The sequence below is a fragment of the Haliotis rufescens genome, unplaced genomic scaffold (assembly GCF_023055435.1).
Source record: "Haliotis rufescens isolate VD_foot unplaced genomic scaffold, xgHalRufe1.0.p SCAF_3, whole genome shotgun sequence".
Taxonomy (NCBI): Eukaryota; Metazoa; Mollusca; class Gastropoda; order Lepetellida; family Haliotidae; genus Haliotis; species Haliotis rufescens.
In genome coordinates this window covers 11,126,148-11,146,159 of record NW_025964001.1, presented here as the reverse complement: position 1 = coordinate 11,146,159, position 20,012 = coordinate 11,126,148, and the positions used below count along the sequence as shown (strand labels likewise).

The following is a 20,012-nucleotide window of genomic DNA, read 5'->3' as shown; positions in this document are numbered from 1 at the left end:
TCTCTCTCTCTCTCTCTCTCTCTCTCTCTCTCACACACTCACACACACACACACACACACACACACACACACACACTACGGTTATAGCAGATAGATAGGCAGACAATTTACTTATCAGCAATATCACGGCGGGGAACACCTGAAATGGGCTTGACACATTGTACCCATGTCGGGAATCGAACCCGGGTCTTCGGCGTGAAGAGCAAACGCTTTAACCACTAGGCTACCCGACCGCCCCTGTCTGGTACAGACTTGATTCTTTAGACCGAAATATTGCTGTCTGAGGCGTTAAACAACAAATATTGTGTCTGTAACATGTATATTGAATATTCACTCACCTAATCCATAGGTATACAGCCTGTTCGAACACATTTTGGCTTGGTCATGATAAGCTTTGGGAAACACAGAACAAATGACATACTTTACATAGAATGTAATTTAATCACATTACAAAATAAACTGTACAAAATATGTAGAAATAAAAAAAATATTTATGATGGCATAAACATAATTCTACAGAGGTGCAAACATGGCCAGGTAAAAAAAACCTGTTGACTGGACACCAACTGTAAACCGTCACATTTTCATCATAACAAGGACACTGTTTCTTTTATTGACAGGACTACAATCAATGGTGTATCTGATCTTGAGCAGAAGTCTCATTTGTGGCAGAAATCTTAATAACATGCTTAGGTAATGTGATCAGCATGATCAAGGAATGCTACCTGTTTTGTCAGCGTGGTTCCTACATTGTAGCTTCACTGCCTTTGGCCTTGGGCATCATTCACTTTCCTAAGTGTCAGTCCTATTTCCAGTGCTTGAACACTGATATTCACTACAAATAGTACTTCTTTACTCAAATTAATCATATATATCACAATGCCATGGTAATATCTACCGTAAATAGGAAATGTGCTTTAGATCTTGATTCCACCACAATCCTACCTTGGATTTCGGTCTACGTTATGAATCTTTATTCAAGAAATCTTAAATTCATAATTAAATAAATTAAGCAGAACATACTTGGAGCATAAAGCAAAGACTCATCTTCACTTTGCAGACATCAACATATTACAGGCAATATAAAGTGCACTGGGAAAACTAACTATATAAAATTATTACAGAAAAAAATCAATTTGAATATTTAACTTTGAAAATACAGATTTTGCATATGACACAACTTATGAAATGAGCACAATAAATAATATTGATATGAAAAATAACATAATAAAAAAGAACACAATGTGGTAGATTGAAACTGCCCATCTTAACCTTTGTTGACATTCTGTCTTACACATCCATTTTGCAGACTCACAGATGCAAAATAAATACATGTATAAAGTTTGGATTGATTCGTTGTGGGTCAAGAAGGCTTGGGACTTCCTTGTCTTAATATTTCCTCGTCCTGTGTTCTTGTACATACACAAGTAGCTGCCGGCCACAGGATCTCTTTTTCACCGAAAATAATTGAGAGACTAGGTTGAGACCATGGTGACTTACAGCATACAAAAGCTAGGTACACTGTCAAAAAACTACACTGTAGCTCAAAATGAAATATCAGAGCCATGTGGCTAAACAGAAAGAGTTCGCAAGTAGTTGTGCATTATGTACGTCATTTTCAGCAATATTCCATTGATGTTACAGACGAATAGCCTAGAAACACAGAAACATTTAAAATGGCTGCCATGACAGTGGTCCAAATTGAAATCAGACTGTTTGAAGCACGTTTTAATGACACAACTGCTGGCACCATCCAAGCAAAGTTTCACATGTGCTGTGGTTTCAGAGAAGCTGAAAATGTTAACATAATTGTCCTAAAGATAGAAAGTGCTTGCCATAACATAAGTTCTCATAATGTTTCATGGTTAAGCACAAATGATACAATAATGTTATCTTATTATGTTATTTTTGTACTACAGAGATGCAAAATGAAAAGAGTGACTTGACACACCAAGATTAACTGCAATCAAAATGTCAAAACATCACTAACCCTTGATGTGTGAAATACCCAGAGAAAGTGAAAAAAATGCAGGCTGAAGAAAACAGAAAAATATTGAAGTCTTCTGGTCATATCTGAAACTAAGCCTTGATACTACTTACACAGGCTGATAAATCCATATTATGCTGACCATCTCAACTATGGTATAACCATATTTGACTTATTAAATACGCTGATCCAATAAACGCCCCCGACCAACTTCTAGAACAATCTTTTTAATTTTTATAAGTGCCCCATACTGAGACTAAAACTTTACAAGACAGTCCCTAATTTCTTATATATTATAGACCTTTATTTAAAAACAGACAACAACAGCGCAGAAGGGATATACTTTTGCCCAGTAACTATTATCGAATATGTTTCATCTATGCTTGACAGTGCTCCAGATAGATGCCATATCGGCATATTGTATGGATAGAAAGTACTGAAATACGGATGGATTGCAAATTACAACAGCGTCAAATAAGCAGGCAAACAATACTATTAGCTCGCATGATTAATTGTTACCATACATTGTCTATTAATTAGGCAGGAATGCAGTATATCAGACACCTTCCACCATTTTGGTAAGGGATGTGCACAAGCTCATTCCCTAGTAATGGTTTCTATGTTTTTCGGACACCATTTTTGTACCTTTGCTAAAACAACAGGGGGAGGGGGGCTTCCCCCCCCCCACACTCAAAGGCTTGAATTAAATGCTCTGGTATGTAAATGAAATGTTTAATTACCAAAGTAGATACAAATACTTTATCAGTAGAATCAAACACACATGGCAGATTGGTGTCCGGAATAATGCATGTGTACCATTTTATCTCAAAAACGTTATTTGAAACAGTGTTAATCTTCTGTTTACAATATCAGGCATTACCTTCCACTTTAATGGGAATACGTCATTTTGTGTTGGCAGCAAACGGCTTTCCTCCCAATCCTGCAATATGATTGGCTAATAATAACGCACTCAAATTCTCACGTCTCGGTTATGTTTACATTAGTTTGGCACCCAAATCCGAAAGTACAACACAAGGTCTTTGAATAATGGCGGCACAATATCATACTTCTCACCAGTACTTCTCATTCCTAGAAACAAGCAGTACAGTATTTATTGTTTTGAAAAAATATGTCTGGAACTCGTAAAATCTGATAATGACCAGTACTGTACTCATATGGTTGAAAAAGTTATCTGGAGCACTGCTTGAACTAAGTTTGTTCACATCCGCGCGACCTCGTTTAACTGGTTGTGTATGATTTATCTGAGGGCACTTATTACAGTGAATACGGTATGTCTCAACAGACAAATAAAAGTTGCAAAGGAAGGAAATTTATTAATGTTATTCTCCCTCTCAAGGACATATTTACACTACCTATGTATTATCACCCTTCAGACATAACATAACCTAACACTAAGCTGACAACTATAAATTTTGTTCCAAGGTTGCAAATAAAGAAATGATTATGTATGTTCATTAATAACAATGCATGGCATACAATTGAAACCAACATCCTTGGATGTTCAGTTGTTTCATAATCAATACCATATTCAGTATCTGGCCAGGCAAATGCCACAGAGTTAAACATTTTACACCAGAACTAGCACCAGAGGGACAACATTCACCGTGTCAGTATCACAATCATATCTTACAACAGTTGAATAACACATCTTCTCAACATGGGTGTCCACACGTTAAACTAAAACAAAACTAACATTGGTTCTCAGATATATCCACTTAAGCACACATTCACCTTACAACTAAACACAACATGGATACTGTTAATTTCATATAATTTTACACATGTTAATAAGATGCAACATTTTCACATTGAGCATCAACATTAATATCTCTTTAGGAATCGGTCATGTATTACAGGGGTGGGTGGGTTAGAAGTTCTTGACGCACTCATGTACTGAAAATAATGACCCTCCCCTAATGCTTGTAATATTTTGGGATAACCATCCCCATTTCCTTGTACATTTTTTTCATGACACTTCCTGAAAAGACAAAACGCAAAAACCCTTTATATTTTATTACAAAATGTCCACTTTTTCACGACCCTCCTCAGATTTGTGTTTTATTTTTTATGACCCTCCCCTAAAGACTGTCAGATTCCCTCTGACCCACACACCCACCTCTATTATGAATGACCGGTCCCTTAACGCCTGAGAACCAACATTTTTTTTCACCTTTACTTCAGCCTATGGTTGACCTGTAAAACTTTCAGATCCGAAGTGTGTATCATAATAAAACAATTTTTTGTCACTTAATGTTTTTTTTGTTTTAAGCAGACCACAATTCCAATCATTTTGGAAGAATCCTGATATGGTAATACTATTCCCCATGTTACTGAGATCAACAATGAACAATCATATATGAACATATCACATCTGATTCCATCACAGCCAACAAACTGCTACCTACTCACAATACACAGTAATACTCATTTCCACCTCTATCACACTCAAAGACAAAGACTTCATGGTTACCATAGTCATTTGAGTATTTGTGCTGAACTAGGTAAATGTTGCCAAATCTTCATTCTGTTTTACTAAAAAAAAACATACCATATTCGACGTAAAATTAGAAATAGGAAGCTCTTATTAGAATATTATTCCAGAGTTAAAAGGTAAATTTCGTGGTTTATGCTGACAGCCTGAAATGTTTATGTACGACAGATATATTTTTCCAGAATTTAACTGCCCATAATTAAGTGTGCATATAACAGATGAGTGCGTATTTTAAGCGAATATATAAGTCTTGTGTACATTGATCAATCGGAAGGGGTGCTAATTAGGATTGTTCACTGGCAAATATATTAGCGAATATCGCTGTGGGTGCTTATTAGAGCGGGACGCTTATTACGTCGATTACGGTATATAAAGTTTAACTTTACTTCTTAATGGGACCGCGGAAAATAATATACTGAAGAAATCTGATATGTCATGAATTAATATTTTTAAATAAATGGAAACTCTTGGCTGCATTTAGTTCTGAATCTTTATGTAGAAATGAAAGTAAAAACATTGCATCTTTAGGTACAATTCACTCTCACAAATCAGCTTCTAGATGCATTTGCTATTACTCTGTCATGTCTATATGCTTTAGGCATACACCATTCAGCTTACTATCTATACTAATCAAGTAATGGTTCAAGTCTATCACTGCCAGAGCAATATAGGAATCCTCCAGTGGCTTTCAGACCTACGGGTAACAACAGAACCATACATGACAATGTGTCCCATCTACACACAATGTACTGGCTCTGAAACACACACCATGATGTTGGATAGTTTTGACAATGTCATTCAAGCTGTGTGATCAGGATCATACCTCCAAAATAAATTACTTCATTTGAACATATAATCTGTAACTCAATAGAGGCAAGTGAAATTACCACCCATGATGTAATTCAATCTACTTTGTAAAATACACTGATGGCAAATATCCCAGAGCCACTGTCGTTTGCTATTGACATGTGGAGCACAATGACATTACAATGGACAAGCATCAGAAATCATGGATTACTGTGACAAACGAAGTAGATGCTTAGGGAACAAATCAAAACCTGTAATTTCTACAACTGGCAAGGTGGAAATATCTACTGAGCATTTACAGTTGAAGTAATACTTTGTATCTCCATTCAAACTCGGATCATAACACATAAAACACCATCACCCCATTTCTCCATGTTAGACCTTGTCCGTCTGCTGTTTATTTGTCACTAAATCCTCCACATGATCAGTGTCGTCATCCGACTCCATCATAGGATCCATGGCCATCTCCCTCCCCGTTTGGGAGGAGCTGGAAATATCACCATGTTCTGTTAGTCCTTGGTCAGCAGCCATGATGCCATCGCCCATGTCTCCTGACCCCTGTGACCCCTGGGTCAAGGACTGAAGGCTGAATTCAGAATGAGCAATCTCTTCATGGTCGAGGTCCGTATGTAGGAGGTCAGTTTCGTATATGATCTCCTCTCTCCCAGGAATGTGTGGCTGGTGGTAAGGTGAGGTCAGACTGACTATCTCCTGTGGTTGTGAAAGGACCACCACATTCATGCCTTTGTCCCCAGCCTGGAGAGCCTCAGTGTGGATAGGGTCACCATGTAAACCTGAAAACAGAACACATTTGACACATATACATGCACATAATGAATATTCGCTGGTCTGTATTCTGATGAGTAGTTCTAAAATCTAGATGATTTACTCTACCTGTAACTGTCCAACTAAAAAAAATGGGGGCTAGTGAGCATGCTACTGGGCTAGGCACAATTATTAAGTACCATGCCAAATTCACACTGTATCTTAGAGGCTTATACAAATTCCTGTTTAAAATACTTAAATCAAGCAAAAATTTGATAAAAGCATCTGTTCTACTTCTGATTCAAATACCAATATCTGGTTAAGGAAAAAATCCTACAATCCAAGTCTATTTTATTATGTATGATCTTATAATATAACAATGCATATAAGCACGCATATCACTAGATGAGAGTCCACTCACGGTACAGAAATAACATCATTCATGATTTCAATATCACATCATAGTAGATTTCATCCAACAGAATATAAGATGATAACTTCACACTGAATATGTTCAAAGGTACGCTGTGATTGAACAGGGCTCACCTTGTGCCTCCAGAATGTTATCTGGTAGATGTATCTTCTCAGCATCACTGTCAGCTGGTTGTGTGGTCACGGTCACAACATGGTCCGTCAGACCTTGCGTCAACACCACAGGTTCATGTGCATCTGCTAGTAAGGAGATGATAAAAAAAATATTTAAAAGACAACACAAGGAAAGAAACATCATGACGTGAGGGAGATTTGTGTGTAGGGAAGGGTTTTACCTAGACTTACAAAAGTGGGGGTCCAAGGGACCCCCAATAATAAATTTGAAGGGTCCTTGCAGGCAATATGAGGGTACAGAATATAAAGTGAGTGAGTGAGTATGGTTTTACGCCGCTTTGAGCAATATTCCAGCAATATCACACATTGTACTCATGTTGGGAATTGAACCCAGGTCTTCGGCGTGACGACAGTATATAAAGTAATGAAATGGTGTAGTGTACTGTACATTTAGATAATTGCTTCAGAGCCTGGAATGAATCAGTGAGAATGTGGAAAGTGTTTATGATTCATGGGTAAACACAGATGCCTATAACTGCTCTTGATGCGCTGTAGGTTCTGTGCGGCCCTTGGGACACATCATTTTTTTTCTGTGTCCATACTTAAATTTATGCATACTTGACACACATTTGTGCGTCATGTAACCCCTGGTAACATGTCATGCTTGTTGCCTCATGACACTTAGTGCTATGACAGTCTGAAAATTTAGCCACGAGTCCGAAGCCTAAGTCTAGTAAAAACCTGTTCGGTCTTGTAAGCTGGCAAGACAGATTAACTATAGTAATACGCATATGAAAGAATCGGGCGGTCCAAAACTCACTTTCAGTATATATATACAAGTTCTCAAGCAACTGTTAGTTCAATTGACTCAAGTGTAGTTCATACATATTGGCTGGGCCTACTTTCAATCCCTTTTGTTGATGGAAAATCCTTGAGTTGACATGTGTCAAGTTTATATTAGCGTATTCGACGTAATAAGCGCCCCGCTCTAATAAGCGCCCACGGCGATATTTGCTGATATATTGGCTAGTGAACTATCCCAATAAGCACTCCTTCCGATTGATCAATGTACACAAGACTTATTTATTCGCGTATAATACGCACTCGTGTGTTATATGCATTCTTAATTATGGGCAACTAAATTCTGGAAAGGTTTATCTGTCGCATATAGACATTTCAGTGTGTCAGCATAAACCACGAAATTTATCTTTCAACTCTCTTTTTTTCCACCAAATAAACATTCTAATAAGAGCCCCCTATTTCTAATTTTGAGAGCGCCCTGGGCGCTTATTACGTCGAATATGGTAATCATATTGCAAATGCACTATCGAGATATCTATCATAATGATTGTACGTGCCATACACTTAGTTAAATAGAAGAAAGTAAAATTCTGCAATTATGAAACTGAGAGACTGAATGCCTTCTTCATCTCTGAACAAGTAGTGTCTGAAGTCTCTGATGTCAAAACTTCAAAACAAATTCTTCACATGAAACAAAACTACCTCCATAGTGTTGTGCCAGCTCATGAATAACGATCAGCTTTTGGTTGTCCGTGCCTTCCTTCATGCCCTCCTCATTTATCTCTCTCTTTACTGCAATGGCTGATGCGGATGATGATGTGACAGTGACAGCGATGTCGTTCCTCTCCCTCCTCATCGTCACAGCGGCTGTAGCAGCTGCCGCCATCTCATGCCTCTTCATGTGCACCTTCCGACTACCACTCTGGGAAAATGTCTTGAAGCAGATGTTGCAGGAAAATGGTTTTTCACCTGTAAAAATATTAAGATGTTGAAAGTGTGCATAAATAATTACTATCAGACACACATGAAATGATCTATTGAGTGTCATTAGTTTATTTTAATATTTATCTGACACTGTCTTAACTTGTCAAGATTTCTTGATCACCTAAAGAGGCATTCACACAATAAAATATACAATGGGTATACAATTTGATGCATGCATGAACAGGCAACTTGTTGGACGTGAGTTGTCCAAAATATGACATGCTCTATTTCCATGTGACAAGTTGTATGAAAGCAGCCAATCAAAATGCTGTATGTTGTAAACAAAAATGGTGGCTCCAATTCACATCGGAAACTTCTGCTTTTCGGTATCCAAAGTGTCACCACTCAACAAAGAAACCTATAAAAAGTAGGTACACAGAATAACCCTGTTACAAATTATACATTTTCACTTTTGTATCGGTCTAATTCTGAAAATATTTCACAGTGTTTTGTGAGATAAACTCTAGGCCTTGATTAGGAGGTCAATAAGACGTTTCTAAAACTTATATACATCATGCACATAAATACACTTCACACTTCTGGATTCTGAGGGAAAGTATCTTCTATGTGATGCCATTATCAACTATATTAGACAAAGCAGAAGTACAATAACCGACATCTGAAAATAATGTACAATGAAAATATCACCATTTTTGCATTTTAACAATTCCCCATTCTAAATGTAATTATTCTAATAACGGACAGCTACATGGGAAGTTCAATTACAAAAATACTGTGTGTCTGCTCTTTGTTAAAACACCAATAATCATTCTGAAAAGACTCCAATAACTCCAATATTCGTTTCCAAAAAAACGTAATAATTCTGAAGCGAACCTCCATGTTGGATAGTGTTTACACAACATTTTCTTCCATTTCAAGAGATCCAATTTGTTGCACACATTAGCTCAGATTATTGGGAATATGCATGGGACAATAATCTTTACAAAAACTAAGGCATCAATAATTAGATACTTTGACAATGCTTTGGAAAAGTCAACAAAAATTGTTCCACGTGACGCAAAATAATGCACACTGATGACGGTATTCATCTGCCTTTCCACATAAGTCTCCAGGATAGAATGGAAAACATAAAATACAAATAGAAACATGTTGGTTTCATTATCAATTAATTATCATTTGAATATCTCTTGAATGTCTTTTCACCCAGAAAAACAATAAAACTCATAATTCTATACTTTTCACATTCACCTTATGTGAAAAATATGCATATGAACTTTAAGAAACTGTCCAAATGTAAACATGATTGATGTCAGAGCACAGCTATGCTTGCTGGGGAGCAGTGTAATTACAGGACATGCCACAGTCTTGTTCTTCACATTACTCGGTTTACAGTGCTTCAGGCCTCCTCCAACAACAAATGTTGAACACAAATTAAACAAGGTGAACAACCTTTCTCCTTCCCAGTGAATTTGTGTAAACAACAAAAAGAAACCCAAAGTTTATCGATATTAATATCAGCAGGGAAGAAAGCCTCTGTCATGTCATTCACAAAATAGTTTCACATACAATGATGCATATTGTATAAATGTCATTCTATTTGTTTGTTTGTTTGTTTGTTGTTTGTACTGTAATGGTTAAACACATCTATATATCACCTGTATGGACCAGCTTGTGTTTCTTGAGGGATGAACATTCTGTGAACTTTCTCACACAGCCTTCATAGTCACATGCATATGGACGTTCACCTGTAAGAAATATCTTGTTAATAAGCAAATAATAAGCAACAATAGAAAACAGACAAAGTATTTTGGAGAGAGTGAGCATATGGAATAAATGCTGTTATCTACCAGCAATGTAACATGATAATTTGAATGCCAGATACTAACCAAGGGTGGATACAATGAATAAAGATCCCTTTAACTGAAACAGTTCTTGAAAATTAAACATTCAAAATAAAATAATTTTCTGTGACATTGACCACCCAAATCCTCACTGACACAAACACGCCCTGGCTACCTGGGAGCTGCTCTACTGTGAGAACATGGCAAACAAACCAGTATATATCCTCAATTATCCAGCGTATCATATCTCCATTCATTTTGAGTCCAGTTGGAATTACATGACACAAAAAATAGCCATCCAATCATATAACACCATATTGGATAAAGTGAGTGAGTTCTCTGAGTTAGGTGTAACCCCGCTTTGAACAGTATTCCAGTTATATCATAGCATATCAGCTTGATATCGGAGGCAAGCCTGAAGTGATACAGGTCTGGGGCGTTTACCACTTTGGTGAAACCCATGAGCACAGGTATGGTGCTGACAAACCTAGAAACATAATTGGGGCAAACCAGGATTCGAACCCAGGATCATAAGGATGCAACTCTGCACAGCGAATTGCAGCACCTAAGATGTCATGAAACTCAAACCAATGAAAAACATTTAACAAATAAACTGATATGTAACTTTACTGTAGGCTGTAAGGACCCATACAAACTTGAAACTATGGGCCCGACAGGAGATCTACATGCCACGGGCCAATCTGCAGGTGTTTTTTTCAAACACTGGTCCAGAGTAAACCTTAAAATCCCCAACCCCCTACTATATTCCCCAGTATTATTGAATAGTAGGGCTGCAACGATACAGGAAGGTTACGATACGATACGCATCTCGATATTCTGGTCACGATGCGATACGTATCTCGATACGCAATGATAAAAAAAAAACAAGACTTAAAGCATGTCAAGATTGAACCTTTTATGATTTTGGAACAGTCAAAATTATTTTATAAGAACAAGACTACTGAAGTTGTCCAGCTTCAAAGTGGAACTTTCTCTAACTTTCCTTCAAAACAATTCAAAGTTCAAACACCACCAGTGATACAACTTCAAAGAATTTTGATGCAATGGTCGAGGAAATTGTATCTGAAATTATTGTTTTATCAGGAATAATATATTCCAATATCGTGTTACCTTAGTTGCAGCTTTTACTTTATAAATGTTTAAAATTATAAGAACCACAAGTGTAGCATTTTGGTACTGGTGATTGCTGGATATTTTTACGTATTGAACAATTTGACCAGTCACCGTAGGGACTTCTTGCGCTACATGTATTTCGATTGTGAAAACGTTATGTTGACACATATTAGCCAAATTGCCACAAATATGACTTTTAACGAGTCAAAGTATGGCATTTTTAATATAATATGTATCCATTCTCTAGCAACTAAAGTTCGTTTCAATGCATCAAAAGCGGTAATCTGACCGTGGTTGCTGTATCTCTTCACGCACGATTTCACATAACTTAATGAAAACAATATTAAAGAAATTTTGAATAAAATTAATAAAATATATTACAAACACAAGTCCAGATATACAATGAACACGTTTTAATAACAAGATAGTATAATAATGGTATTGAATTGCGTACTTTAGTTCAGATTTGCTGACTGGTATTTCCGGTGTTATGTGCTTGCGGTGATCAGCTGATAATATTTTATGAGATGGGGAAAAACATCTGTCGGGTGTAAAACCTCAGCTTATTAAAAATGTAAGTACGTTTTTGAGAGCCATGCGTTACCGCGCTGTAACCAAGTTAGCGGTTTATTGAAAGGTACAATAGCTTGTACTTGAGATTTGCGTTCCATATTGTGGCATATCGATAAATGGGCCCACGTTTATCGTATATCGTTTGGTGGGTCAAGTATCGCGATGCATCGGAATATCGGTGTATCGTTTCACCCTTATTGAATAGATAACTTACCTGAGTGTATACGTTCGTGGTTTTTGAGATTCCCTGCAGTGGTGAAGGATTTGTTACATTCAGTGCAGACAAATGGCTTCTCTCCCGTATGGGTGCGCATATGAACTTTCAGCCGCTGAGCAGTAAAGAACCTTTTGCCACAGCCTTCCAACTCACACTCATACTGGCGATTGTCCCTGGAAACAGTAAAATAATTATACAACAGGAATAGGATATAACACCTTGAGCTAGGTTTAACTGTGATTCCAACTATATTTCTATGTCATTGTGTGCCACGCAAATGTTGAAGTGTATTCAATGAATGTTCCAGTCTATCATTAGGTACTGATCCTATTTTCACAATGCGTTCAAATGCAGAGAAGGCTTACGTGTGGGTGAGTTGATGATACTTGAAGTGGGCTGGTCGAGCAAACTTGCGCCCACACTGGTCAAATGGACACTGTAGAGCTTTGCTACTCACAGAGTGACCCTGTGCTGTCTGATGAAACTTGCGGAAACCTGCAGAGGCAAATGTCTTTCCACATCCTTCGGTCTCACACATGTACACCTTTCCTCCTGAAAATACATGTTCAGTTTTACTGATCAGGAATAAGCATAAATATTTTCATTACGCATTTGGAAAATAACTTACAAATAATTTAATAGGTACTAAAGAGAGAGTGTGTTACTTACTTCAAGCATTTTTCCAGCTATATCATCTATAGCCTGTATATAATTGAAAAATCTACTTTAACTTGTTTATTTATATACTTATCCTATCTCACACTGTGGCTTTCTTCCTTCTTTTTTCACTCCTTGTGTGAAAACATCCTAAAACAAAGTTTCCAGCTTCCAAAACTGTTTTGGCCGAATACTTAATCACGTGGTGTAAACCAGTAGATGAAAGAGGCAAAGCATGGCCGTCTGGGGAAGCTTCGGGTTGCATAGTTGTAGTGTCAAGTCAATCCTGATGTCAATTTAGAGGAGACACATATCGATAGTAATCTGGCATCGATAGGTAGTCTGAGTAATGATGGTAACGATAGTTCCCACAATGATCAGGACAGGCAAACGGGTAGTGCCACATGTGTTGATATCGCTGTGACGGAGGTGTGTATCAATCCCAATTGTGATCTCTGTCATATGTATAGCTCCTAGATGAATGTCTTTGGGAGTGTCGTTGAAGTCAGATGATTGCTATTGCTGGATGACAATGACCATCTGGAGAACTGGAGCGACCGCGTTTGTAGGTGTAGGATTGATCTGTAGAGTGACCACGATCAGTAAATTCGGAATAATAAATAGCCGCGGTCGATAGAACCAGTGGAACCTCAAGGAGGTAGAATGTGGCTGGACAACATCTTCAGTTAGACCACTTTCAGCTGATGGTCGTGGAATGCCAGATGCGTCAGACGTCGAAGTGGTACTGTTGATGGGCCTTTATCAGTAACTGCCAGAACCGTATATGATAGAGATTTCGCAGGAGATAGGGGAGCGCTAGAAACAGTCGACAGTAAAGATTTGGCGGGAATCTTGTCATTGAAGAAAGCTGTCCGAGACTGGCTCTTGGTGGACTAGAGAATAGCTTTGGTAGTAACACGCTTATGCTTCTTGGTTGCAGATGGCCCATGTTCAACATCCCATGATTTGGATCTCCAATCAACAGTATGCTTCTGGCATTTATGCAGGTAATTTAGTAAAGGCCATGTCTGATAGGTGAGAACATTCTGAACATCGGATACCAGGTTTACAAACAGTCACAGCATAACGCATGTGGATCACAAGGTGAAAATATGAGATGACACTTCTTGCAGGCCGGATGATAATTCTGTTTTTTCCCCATGACGTTAGGGAGAAGTAATATGTGAACTCACTATCAGAAGCAATAGAAATACAAAAACTTGTATTTTCTACTTCATAACCCGTCTCCACACTGCGGAAAAGAGAAAGAATGATGTGGCATATGGTGTCAGGTGATCAAACCGCTTAGGTCATGGTATACGGGACTGTAGTGCGTGACCCATTTGTTTGGGTGACCACTAGAGTGATGCAAGGGGAGTTCAGGCAAAATGGTTTTTGAAGCTGGAAACTTTGTCTTGAGATGTTTCCACACACGGATCAAAAGAGGAAGGAAGAAAGGCATAGTGTGAGATAGGATAAGTTATAAAATTTAGGTTTTACCAGGCAAACAAGTGGTTGACAGTATCAGCAATGATCCACGCTGTCCACACAACCAGCCCAAGCATTTATAAACCTACTGCCACTTTTACCATTTGTACCGTAAGTACCTTGGTATCTAAATGTAGTAACCTTGTGAGAGGTGCTTCTTTCAAGTGAGACCTCCTGAGAGGTTTACATTTGAATTGTAAGACCTGCTTGGAGTTTTTACATCAGAACATGGGGTGCTGAAGACCAATTCTAACCCAGATCTACATGAAAATTCAATGACATGAATCAGACCTGCAACCTCACATATCATATTTACTATTGTAACCCACTGTTTTCCAACTGAGCCACAGGGTAAGTGATGAAAGGGTGTTCAATCTTACATCATGACTTCAGTTGACTGCAGGCTGCACATGGTCTTTCTCTCTCGCTGTCATCAAATTTATTGTTTAAAGTAGTATTTCACTATAAGGTATCCCAATGTTTTCTTATTATTTCTGGTATTTCTTGCATTTAGACTGATCATAACTTAGTTCAAACACTCCTCCTCGGCTTTGACTGAAAATGTAAAACCAATGTCTTTTCCGTTGCTCAAGATTTTACAGTTTCAATCAAAACTCCAGAGTCATGTTTTCATTATAACTTAGACGCTGACATTGATTGGCTTAATAGATTATGATGTGATCTTCTATGAAGGGTTTGTCAGTGGAGGTATCCTATGTGAGTAACAGATTTGATACGAATGAGACCATCTTGTAGTGCTTGTATAGTGGACCTATCCTTGCATCCTAAACAGGGAGCAGCAATTACAAACAATATCACTGCATGATTTCTAACTAAAATAATTGTTTGAACTCCTTACCTGAGGCTTTAGATTTTCCCTGACGATGACCTGTTTGTTCTTCATCTTCACATGAGCTCTGAAGACTGGTAAAAGTATCCCCCTCATCCTTGACCTTTGACTGTAGAGCCATCTCTTCCTCTCCAAGTTGCTGAGCAATATGCTCCTGAGTCTGTGCAATGAGATTAGCCTGAGCCATTGCCTGGATGTTCTGCAAGTCACCAGATAGACGCAGAAATGCTGGGGATGAGTTTTCCAGCATAACATTTGCTTCCATAGCCCCCTTGCCATGGTTATTTGACAAGACAAGGACTGGCGTGATGGTGCTGAGGACCTTCTGCTGGTTGGCACTGCTGCTCAGGTACACGACAGGCTGGCTGTTGTCCACGGACGTTGTCTGGTGTCCTGTTGCGCTACCAAGATACACATACGATGCCTGTGGTAAGATAGACTGTGCAGTGTTAAGAGAGGCAGTTGTCTGGGGATGAAGAGCATTGACTGTTGCAGTAACTGTCAGAACATCCATCTTGCCAGGTGCTAGTTCCTCTCCTGATGGAGAGTCTACTGTCTCATCCATGTCACTTTACACATGCAGTTAGTCAACTACATTCACAATACATCTTTGTCCCATGGTTCATCTTGTGACCTGGTTCCACAGTGTGGCATTAGGTTACATCAACAAGCTTCCAGTTATGCAAAATCCTCTTGCTGACTTCTTTTCTTCTTGTATAGCTGTAACACATCGTTTTCAACCTCGCATTCATTAATCCACATCTGAAACAAGATATACATTTATCAATGTTTTGTAAAACTGTTTTTACTATTACCATGATTATTCTCTAAGTAAGTTGTGTGCATAAATAAAGAAACAACAGATATTCAAAATATCAACAAGAACACCTAGAAGAAATTGTGTTCTCTTATTAAAAAGACCACTTTTTAGATCCTGTGAGCTTCAAGGGTTTGATATTTTGAAAACTGGTGTGGAAAAGAGATTATGAATTTCATTTGAACATAAAGTTTAAATAGTTTTGTAGAACAGGGTCTGTAGTACAACTAGTTCAACTATTTGCTAACTAATGTTTTTGTACTTAGGTTTGTTTGTTTGTTTGTTTGTTTATTGTTTAATGCCACACTCAGCAATATTCCAGCTATATGACGACAGTCTGTAAGTAATCAAGTCTGGACCAGACAATCCAGAGATTGACAACATGAGGATCGATCCACGCAATTGTGATCGATGACATGCATCAACCATGTCAGCGAGCCTGACCACCACGACATCATAGTCGCCTTTTACGGCAAACATGGGTTGCTGAAGGCCTATTCTACACCGGATTGTACTTAGGTAGATAGATGTATGAAATTGACAAGAAATACAAATGTTCTAGAAACCAGACCTACATAAGCTTACATGTTCTACCCTGTTGTGTACTATCTACATGTCACATAACCAGCCAAAAGAAGAACAAATAGTCAGGAAAGTCACCTGAACTTTGGATGGAAATGATATGAGCAAATATGAAAAAGTGAGTATGGTTTTACATCACTTTTAGAAATATTCCAGCAATATCTCAGCAGGGTACATCAGAAAAAGGCTTCACACATTGTAATTTGTACCCATGAGGGGAATCGGGGAATCGAACCCGGGTCTTCGGCTTCATGAGTGAATGCTTTAACCACTAGGCTACCCTACCGAACAAAACGTGAAAAAGCCAAAATGGGATCATCTATGCACAGTTCAAAATTCATAGGTCTATTCAAGTTCTTAATTTAAAAAGGCTACATTGGTGTCTGTTTGGGATGCTGGACTGATGCCAAAAGGACAATTTGAATCAGGGAAATGCTTTTCAGATCTCCCAAATGTTTGGCTCCAATGCTGTTGTAGGTTCTGAGAAGACGTCTATTTTATTAAATCCAATTAATTGCCACAGTTGCCATATTGTAAGGATTTACAATTACAGGAGACATTAATGGCCTTGATGTCTTTGTAAAGTTTTAAGTATTTGTTTGTCTGTTTGTTCGCTGACAAACACTGCACTCAGCAATATTCCAGCTATATGATAGCGGCCTGTCCAATAATCAAGTCTGGACCAAAACAGTGATTGACATGAACATCCTACAATCAACCAAGTCACAGAGACTGACAACCCAATCCATTTAGTCTTCTCTCAACACAAGCGTAGGTTATTGAGGACCTTTTCTGAGTCAGAAACCTAAGTTTCCAAGTTCCATTTCATCAAAGTAGACACAAATTTATGGATAACAACTTCTTTATTTACTATAATAGCGCTGTTTCTGATCCTTATACCCTCATCAAGCAAGACTTGAATAATAAACATTGTACAGAATACATATGGTAGGTGGAGGAATAGCAGTGACAACAATTGCATACATGAGTAGAGGGGCGGTCAGGTAGCCTAGTCGTTAAAGCGTTCGCTCGTCACGCTGAAAACCTGGGTTCGATTCTCGACATGAATACATAGTGTGAAGCCCATTTCTGGTGTCCCCTGCCGTGATACTGCTGGAATATTGCTAAAAGCAGTGAAAAACCATACTCAATCACTAACATGAGTAGACTAAATAGTAGAAGGATAATATTGTAACAACATGGGGACAGAAAACACATGATGGGGAAGCCAATTAAACAGGATTAAGTATACATAGGTGGGAGGATTACTGCTTAATGAGTTCATAGCATAAAACAGATGTATATTTACAATACCATAATTCCGTTGTTATTCTTTTAACCAGCTCATGTTAATCTCTCTCATGCATGGACCACATACGTGGTCTAGTGGTAGAGCGTCCGCCCGGAGAGCGGAAGGTCTGGGGTTTGATCCTCGGCCGCGTCATACTAAAAGAAGTTAAAAGATGGTACTTGTTGTTACCCTGTCTGGCGCTTGGCATTAAGGGGTTAAAACAAGGACTGGTCGGCTCAGAGTCAGTATACTGTGTCTGAGTGGGGTATTCATGTTAAACTGCGGCATGGTATCTCAGTGTGCTAGCACTATAAATTGCCATCAGTCCGGACTAGTACAAGCAGGCAGGCAGACAGACACACACACACACACGTTGCTATATAAGTGTAATAATCTTGGATGCGACGTTAAACCCCATTTCACCTCAGCTCTCTCATGTATGTAATTGTTGTAACTTTTAATCATCCACCTACCATAAATATTCTGTACCATGTTCATGTTTTAGTCTTGCTTGACAACAGTACAAGGATCTACACATAAACATCACTATTACAGTAAAATAAAGAATTTGCTATCCATAAATTGTGTCACCCATCAATTTCTAAGAAATGCCTATCAAACATCTATTTCATCACTGATGAAAATATGGATGGACCCATAAGCATTGTTATTTTACAAATGTGGAAACTTCAACAGGCAACACTGAATCAGCATGACTCTACAAAATTACATCCACAACATGACTTTTACATCAGGCATCATTAGTCATAATTATTTCAAGTACCAATGAAACCATCAAATAATCCCCTATAATAACACTCCATATCCTATGGCAACCAATATATTATGTAAATCAGAACTATTAGATACTTTATGAGATAATAACATATACTGAACCACATAATTAATCCAGAATTCATTTGAACAACTGTTGATACAAATCCAGGTTTAGAACAACTAATAGCCCATTTGGGAGAATATGGCTATATTCTTAATTCCTAAACACCACAAAATTGCTGACCATACTACATATATGTAGATTACAGTGAGTGAGATAACAATTATGAGATAAACCTTGACTGCATTTTAAATGTATAACTATAAAGGCACATGTGTACATGCCACTGCTCACATAAACACTTCACCTTTGAACTTAAACGACAAATATATATGCATGTTTTATAGACCTGTTTGAAGTTAGGAACTGTCAGTTACTTTCAATGTATTTAATACTGTATTCATTACAAAGCCAAATTTAAAATACTAACTCAAAAATATTTACATACACCAAAGACTACATAGATATATGTATATACGTCTTTGAATACACCTATAAACATAGACGGTGCCTATGAGGTTGTTTATTCTTCCACAAATTGAATACCACAAATGGCTCAATATCAGCTGTTTGGTAAGCATTTGTAAGATATCAATCATACCGCTAAACACGTTTTTTTCTGATTAGATCTACATGACTTCTGCTGTTTACCTATAGTTAATAGTTCTTATGAATGATCTGCTTCCAACTGCATTAAACCGGCTAGAAACCATCATTCGTGGGTTGTTTCGTGAAACACTGACATTGCTCTATTGAAGGTCGGTGGAATTTTCCATCAGACTTCGTTAACATTTTTAACCATCAATGGCAAAATGACGACATAAACCCTCAAACAACAAGAAATGATAGCGCCTAAAATGAAATTTAGACCGACGTTTGAACCATTTCGTCGAAACAGACTATCCTTTTTTCCACACGATATGTGTTATCAAACAAAACAGTTTTGACCACTGATAATCAACGCGGAAATAAATGAAATATTATGGGTTGTAATCTTACTCTTCGCACTTTCCATCCTACCTTCATTGCGTAAGAATACAGTTACCAGTCAATGAAAAGTACCAAATCAGTTTTGCAGCTACCGTGGAAACATATAGAGAGTTTTAAATTGTTAGAATCATGATAATGTGGATACCATGTAACGTTTTATCCTCTTAATACAAATACTCATGCAGAACTATTTAAAAATTGGGTCATCTTCTGAAAGAAGTTCCAATCACTTCCTACACATCGATGGCGTTTGTTAAAACGATACCGATTGGCCAAAGGAACAAAATTTTCCCAAAACACATGTGAATGTTGCATATATTTATGAATGTAAACAATCATATCTGTACTTGGAAATACAAATTTGTCAACAT

At 37.8% G+C, this 20,012-nt stretch overlaps 1 protein-coding gene across 6 annotated transcripts; it reads right to left on the bottom strand.

Annotated features, from left to right (window-relative positions):
• Positions 1 to 421: 421 nt before the first annotated feature.
• LOC124146644 (zinc finger protein 410-like) lies at positions 422 to 19,886 on the bottom strand. 6 transcript variants are annotated; one of them, XM_046517034.2, is made up of 9 exons: positions 19,303 to 19,629; positions 18,287 to 18,343; positions 15,133 to 15,885; positions 12,494 to 12,680; positions 12,126 to 12,301; positions 10,019 to 10,108; positions 8,121 to 8,387; positions 6,618 to 6,743; positions 422 to 6,100 (listed from the first exon to the last, which is right to left on the bottom strand). In XM_046517034.2, the coding sequence occupies exons 3-9, from the start codon at positions 15,686 to 15,688 to the stop codon at positions 5,682 to 5,684; spliced, it is 1,821 nt and encodes a 606-aa protein (XP_046372990.1). In that variant the 5' UTR covers positions 15,689 to 15,885; positions 18,287 to 18,343; positions 19,303 to 19,629; the 3' UTR covers positions 422 to 5,681. The 6 variants fall into 6 exon arrangements, with proteins under 6 accessions (XP_046372990.1, XP_046372989.1, XP_046372987.1 ...); XM_046517033.2 differs by lacking the exons at positions 18,287 to 18,343; positions 19,303 to 19,629 and adding an exon at positions 19,787 to 19,886; XM_046517031.2 differs by lacking the exons at positions 18,287 to 18,343; positions 19,303 to 19,629 and adding an exon at positions 19,651 to 19,780.
• Positions 19,887 to 20,012: the final 126 nt, after the last annotated feature.

Coding starts and splice junctions, on each gene's coding strand:
- LOC124146644 (XM_046517033.2), bottom strand. CDS start 15,688: ATGGATGAGACAGTAGACTCTCCATCAGGAGAGGAACTAGCACCTGGC. Junction 10,109..12,125: donor CCACGAACGTATACACTCAG/GTAAGTTATCTA, acceptor TATTTCTTACAG/GTGAACGTCCATATGCATGT. Junction 6,101..6,617: donor TAACATTCTGGAGGCACAAG/GTGAGCCCTGTT, acceptor TTCTGTTTTCAG/GTTTACATGGTGACCCTATC.